At 65.6% G+C, this 6,333-nt stretch overlaps 1 protein-coding gene across 1 annotated transcript in view; it reads right to left on the bottom strand.

Moving 5' to 3' along the window:
• LOC121363925 (spectrin beta chain, non-erythrocytic 2-like) overlaps nt 1-6,333 on the bottom strand; it is a gene marked incomplete at both ends in the record, with an annotated part of 21,566 nt that overhangs the window by 5,218 nt on the left and 10,015 nt on the right. The window contains 12 exons of the mRNA XM_041486710.1: nt 111-392; nt 558-647; nt 1,425-1,649; nt 1,720-1,755; nt 1,823-1,858; nt 2,260-2,406; nt 3,151-3,297; nt 3,584-3,674; nt 3,768-3,970; nt 4,055-4,811; nt 5,258-5,395; nt 5,929-6,333. Of these exons, the coding sequence (XP_041342644.1) occupies nt 111-392; nt 558-647; nt 1,425-1,649; nt 1,720-1,755; nt 1,823-1,858; nt 2,260-2,406; nt 3,151-3,297; nt 3,584-3,674; nt 3,768-3,970; nt 4,055-4,811; nt 5,258-5,395; nt 5,929-6,333 (2,557 nt within the window). The remainder of the gene's footprint in view (nt 1-110; nt 393-557; nt 648-1,424; nt 1,650-1,719; nt 1,756-1,822; nt 1,859-2,259; nt 2,407-3,150; nt 3,298-3,583; nt 3,675-3,767; nt 3,971-4,054; nt 4,812-5,257; nt 5,396-5,928) is intronic.

Genomic DNA, 6,333 nt, shown 5'->3' with positions numbered 1-6,333 from the left:
CTCTCCCATTCCCTACCCCCCTGGCACCCCCAAACCCCCTCCCCTCCACCCTCCCCCAAAGCGGGGGTGACTCCGCTGTCCCCGGGGGGGGGTCCCGGCCCTGTCCCCACCTTGGCCTTGTCCTGGGCCAGCATGTGCAGCTCCCTCTCGCCCAGCCAGGCCTCGGCGGCCGCGGCGTCGCGCAGGAAGCGCTGGGCGGCCAGGGCGGCCTCCAGGCGCCTCTGCCTCCTCGCCGCCTGCTCCCGCAGCTCCCTCCAGGCCTCCCGCAGCGCCGGGACCCCCCCGGGGACACCCCCGGGCACCCCCGAGTCGGGGACCCCCGTGCCGGGCACCCCCCGCTCCAGCAGCTCCGTCACGCGGCGCTCGCGGCCCTGCAGCTCCTTCTGCAGGGTCTGCGGGGGTCAGGGGGGGTCAGGGGGGTCTGTGGGGGAGTTTATGGGGGGGTTTATGGGTTCATGGTGGACAGCATGGGGTCTAGGGCGTCTGCGAGGGTCGTGGAATGAGTCCTGGGGGGTCACAGGGGACACGGGGGGACATTTGGGGACCCTCTGACTCACCTCGTTCTTCTGGAGCAGCAGCTGCACCGAGGGCAGGTCCTTGCCGTGGTCCGTGGACGTGGCCAGGGCCTGGCGCTCCTGCACCCACAGCTGGGGACAACCAGGGTCAGTGGGGACATTGGGGACGCGGGGGACACCGGGGTCAGTGGGGACATTGGGGACATCAGGGACATTGGGGACATTGGGGACATCGAGGTGATTTGGGACATTGGGGACATTGGGGTCATTGTTGTCACTGGGGACATGGGGGCGGACATTGACATTGGTGACATTGGGGACATCAAGGTGATTTGGGACACTGGGGATACGGGGGTCAGTGGGGACATTGGGGACATTGGGGACATTGGGGGACATTGGGTGTCCGGGACAGGGATGGGGGAGACTCAGGGACTGGGGGTCGGGAGCAGTCATGGGAGGAAGAATTTGGGGTTCAGAGATTTGGGGTCAGAGATTCGGGGTCAGGAATGGGGAGGGGGTGTCAGAGATTTGGGGTGGGGACATTGGGGTCAGAGATTTGGAGTCAGAGATTTGGAGTCAGATATTTGGGGTCAGGAACAGGGGAGGGGTCAGATTTGGGGTCAGGAATGGGGGGAGCGGTCAGAGATTCGGGGTCAGAGATTCGGGATCAGGAATGGGGGGTCAGGAGAGATTTGGGGTCAGAGATTTGGAGTCAGAGATTTGGAGTCAGATATTTGGGGTCAGGAACAGGGGAGGGGTCAGATTTGGGGTCAGGAATGGGGGGAGCGGTCAGAGATTCGGGGTCAGGAATGGGGGGTCAGGAATGGGGGGTCAGGAATGGGGGGTCAGGCACGGGGGACCCCAGGTGTCAGTGCCACCCCCCGAGGTGGGGGGGTCCCCCTCACTCACCAGCTCGTCCTCCAGGTCCCTGCGGAACTGGTGCAGCTCCCTGGCGGCCGCGAGGCTCCGCCCGCGCTCCCGCAGCGGCTCCCGCAGCTCCCGGAACTGCTGCTCCAGCTCCCGCACCTGCTCCTGCACCCCCGCGCTCCGGGGGTGCCCCGGGCTGAGCCCCCCGGCCTGCGCCCGCAGCGCCCCCACCTCCTGCTCCCGCAGCGCCGCCTGCGTCTCCAGCAGCTGCGGGGATTTGGGGGGTCAGGGACCCCCGGGGGACCCCCCCAAAATCTGCACCCCAAAGAGCCCCCACCTCCTGCTCCCGCAGCGCCGCCTGCGTCTCCAGCAGCTGCGGGGATTTGGGGGATCAGGGAGCCCCGGGAGACCCCAAAATCTGCACCCCAAAGAGCCCCCACCTCCTGCTCCCGCAGCGCCGCCTGCGTCTCCAGCAGCTGCGGGGATTTGGGGGGTCAGGGAGACCCCAAAATCTGCACCCCAATGAGCCTCCACCTCCTGCTTCCGCAGCGCTGCCTGTGTCTCCAGCAGCTGCGGGGATTTGGGGGGTCAGGGACCCCCGGGGGACCCCAAAATCTGCACCCCAAAACCTGAACTCTAAAAGCCACAGCCAAATCCTGCATCACAGACCCGCACCCCAAATCTGCATCACAAAGCATACGCCCAAAAACCCGAACCCCAAAACCTAAACCCAAATCCTGCATCACAAACCTTCACCCCAAAATCTGCACCGTAAGCCTTCACCCCAAAACCTGAGCACCCCAAACCTTCACCCCAAACCTGCTTATCCCAAACCCGCATCCCAGACCCACCCAAAACCCACACCCCAAGCCTGTACGTGAACCCCGCACCCCAAACCTTCACCCCGTCCCCCATAGCCGGCCGCCGCCGCCTCCACCTGCGCCCACAGCGCCCGCAGCTCCTGCCGGGGCGCGGTCACTTGTCCGGCCAGCGCCGGCCGCGCCCGCGCCAGCTGCTCGCCGTCCTGCGGGACACGGGAATGACAGCACGGAGTTACGGGACAGACCCCAGGACCATCAGGGTTGGGCCCAAAAAGTCATGGAGGTGTCAAGGTTGGAATTGTGGAATTGTTGAGGTTGGAGCTGTTTAGGTGTGGGGTGATGAGGATTGGACACGTGGGGTGGTGGGATCGTTGAAACTGGACCCACTGAACCATCAAGGTTGGACCCAAAAACTCATGGAGTTGTCAATGTCAAGGTTGGAATTGTGGAATTGTTGAGGTTGGAGACGTTTAGTTGTGGGGTGATGAGAACTGGACACGTGGGGTGGTGGGATCGTTGAAACTGGACCCATGGAACCATCAAGGTTGGACCCAAAAAGTCATGGAGCTGTCAGTGATACACGGGATCCTTGAGGCTGGCCCAGTAAATTGTGGGATTGTGAAGATTGGACCCATGGGATGGTGAGATCATCAAAACCGGACCCATGGAGCTATGGAATTATAAAGGTTAGACCCACAGAACCACGGAATCACTGAGTTGGACCCGTGGAATCACAGAACTGCTGAGGTTGGACCCATGGAATTTTGTGAATTCTGTGGAATCACAGAATTGCTGAGGTTGGACCCATGGAATTTTGTGACCCAACTCCCCCTCCCATATCCCACCTTTCCCAAGGGCCGGCCCTTCCTGCATCCCATTTCCCCCCCATTTTCTCCCCACTTTCCCTAGTTTTCCCCCGTTTTCCCCCCGTTTTCCCCCGTTCCCACCTTCTCCAGCGCCTCCAGCCAGCCCCGGTTGGCCGCGAGCTCGGCGGCGAAGGCCTGGTGCTTCTGCCACTTGCCCTGCAGGTCCCGCGTGCCCTCGTAGGACACGTCCCGAGCCACCGGCAGCTTCTCGTTCAGCCACAGCGTCAGCTGGGAACGGGAACGGGGACGGGGACAGGAACGGGGACAGGAACGGAATAGGAACGGGAACAGGGACGGGAATGGGCACAGGGATGGGAATGGGAACGGGAACAGGGACACGGGTCAGGATCTCTTCCCACAGCCCCATCCCAGCCCAGTTCTCATCTTCACCCCATCCCCCTTTTAACCCCATCCATCCCCGATCTCCATCCTAATCCCATCCCAATCCCAATCCCATCCCAATCCCAATCCCAATCCCAATCCCAATCCCATCCCAATCCCAACCCCGTCTCACCTCCTGCCCATCCTGCAGGAACTTCTGCAGCTCCCAGTTATCCCGCAGCCGCCCCAGCAGCTCCTGGGCCGATTCCCGGATCTTCTGGTGCCTGTGCCAGGGCCAGGGGGTGTGAGAGACCCCATTCCCAGGGCATGGGACGGACTGGGACAGACTGGGATGGACTGGGATGGGTCTCCCTCACCTGCTCTCCACCGACTCCACCGTCTCCCGCACCTTTTCCACATGGACGCCGCCCTCGTCCAGCAGCTTCCGCCCGGTGTCCGTGAGCGCCCGGACGCGCTCGGTGCCGGTGTCCAGCGCTGCCAGGAACTCCTCCAGCCTCCGCACGGCCGCCTCCGCGCCCGGCACCGTGCCCGGCAGCTCCGTGTGGGCCAGTGTGTGCTCCTGCGAGCCGGGATCGGGATTGGGATCGGGACCGGGACAGCACCGGAGCCCCGGGATCCCCCGGAACACCCCGGATCCCCTCACCTGCTTCCCCAGCGTCCCCTCCACCTGCTTGGCGTCCCGCAGGAACACGTGGAAGGCGACAGCCTGGGCCAGGAGCCGCTGCCGCTTCTCCCACACCCGGCCCAGCTCTTCCCAGTCGGCATCCAGCGCTTCCAGGCGCTGCAGCAGGGACAGGCTCTGCGGGTCCGTCTGTCCCCGCGTCACCTCCCGCCCGGCGGCGCGGGCGCTCCGGTAATCGGCGCCGTAGTGCGAGATCTCGGTGCGGAGGCTCTCGTGCTGCCGCAGGGAGCCCTCGGCTTCGGCCAGGGACGCGGGGACATCCTCGGAGCCCGCGGCCGCGCGGGTGCGGGACAGCCAGGCCTGGAGCGCCGCCAGGTCCCGCAGGAAGCCCTGGAGCCGCCGCGCCTGCCCCAGGGACTCCTCGCGGCTCCGGTGGCACCGGCGCAGCGCGTCCCACTCGGCCTCGAGCCCCGCCAGCTCCTCGCGGATCTCGGGCGCTCGCTCCGGCTGCTCCCCCTGCAGCTTCTCGCCCTCGGCCCGCAGCTCCCGCAGCTTGCCCTGGATGGCGTCCAGGTCGCGCCCCATCCCCGACAGCTTCGCCTGCAGCGCCGTGATCCCCGCCAGGTCCCGGCCCAGCCCCCGCGTGGCCTCGATGGCCGCCGTCTTCTCCCGCATCCAGCCCCGCGTCTCGTGGCATTCCAGGCGGAAATTGTGGATGTTCAGCGCCGCGGTCAGCGCCACCTTCTTGCGCTCGGCCAGCGCCCGGAACCGCTCCCACCTGGCACGGGCGGGATCGGGGCACGGTGGGACAGAGCCCGGGGAGCGCCCGGGGCGTCCCGGCCCAGAGAATCCATCCCTGGAACGTCCCAGCCCAGAGAATCCATCCCTGGAGCGTCCCAGCCCAGAGAATCCATCTCTGTACATCCCAGCACAGAGAATTCATCCCTGGAGCATCCCAGCCCCGAGAATCCATCCCTGGAGCGTCCCAGCCCAGAGAATCCATCTCGGTACATCCCAGCCCAGAGAATCCATCCCTGGAGCATCCCAGCCCGGAGAATCCATCCCTTCCCAGAGCATCCGGCCGGGAAAACTCCTCCCTGCATCCCTGGAGCATCCCTGACTGCCCGGAGAACCCACCCCCGCCTGGAGCGCCTGGAAAATCCATCCCTGCCCGGATCCACGCCCCGTCCCTGCCCGGAATGGCCCCGCCGGGCCCGTCCCCACCTGTCCCGGAGCTGCTCCCAGGTCTCCCGGGCGCTCTCCCGGTTCCTGTCCCCGGATCCCTGCAGCTCCTCCGTGACGCGGCCCACGGAGGCCACGCGCGCCGCCAGCGCCGCCAGCTCCGGCTCCAGCGTCTCGAACCTGCGGGAGCGCCGGGAATGACCGGGAATTCCGGGAGTGCCGAGACGGAGCTGGGAATTCAGGGAAGGCTGGAAACCTCAGCAACACCGTGCCAGAGGTGGGAATGCCACAAACCCTGGGAATGCCACAAATTCTGGCAGTACTGCGCTGGAGGTGGGAATTTAGGGAATTTTGGGAGCGCTGGGAATACGGTGTTGGAGGTGGGAATTTTGGGAATGCTGGGAATATCTCAGGTCGAGGTGAGAATTGAGGGAGTACAGGGAATGCTGTGTTGGAAGTGAAAATTCTGGGAAAACGGGAACACCAGGAACACTGGGAATGTTGTGGTGGAGGTAGGAATTCAGGGAATACCGGGAATAATGGGAATACTGGAGACATCCTGAGGAAAAACGGCAATAACGGGGTATTCTTGGGAGGATTCCTGGGGGAATCCCAGTGGGGGCGGCCACGGGCACCCCGGGACTTCCCGGGAATAATTCTGGGAATAATTCTAGGATTCCCACGGTGCAGCACGGGGAGCCCCGGGCGCTCACCGCTGCTGCACCACCTCCAGGTCCTCGATCCGCTCGGGAATCTCCATGGAGAGCAGCCACTGCTCCCTCTCGCCCACCCAGAGCGCGCAGGCATCGGCCTCGCTGCGCGCCGCGAACAATCCCAGCGCGTCCCGCAGCTCCAGGCGCCGCAGCTCCGCCCGCTCCTCCAGCTCCCGGTGCCGCCGCTCCAGCTCCGCCAGCCGCTCCGCCAGCCCCGGCACCACGTCGGGAACGTCGGCGGCATCTCCGGGCAGAGCCTGCTCCCGCAGCGCCGCCAGCGCTGCCCCGCGCCGCCGCAGCTCGTCCTGCAGCTCCCGCAGCCGCCGCTCCAGCATCCCCGCCGAGCGCTCGTCGTGCCCGAGCTCCGGCCCCGCCACTCGCCGGGCGGCGGCCGCCAGCCACGCC

Source organism: Pyrgilauda ruficollis, unplaced genomic scaffold (genome assembly GCF_017590135.1).
Source record: "Pyrgilauda ruficollis isolate IOZ18807 unplaced genomic scaffold, ASM1759013v1 scaffold770, whole genome shotgun sequence".
Lineage (NCBI taxonomy): Eukaryota > Metazoa > Chordata > Aves > Passeriformes > Passeridae > Pyrgilauda > Pyrgilauda ruficollis.
The sequence above is the reverse complement of the archived record's forward strand: the minus strand, read 5'-3'. Positions and strand labels throughout refer to the sequence as shown.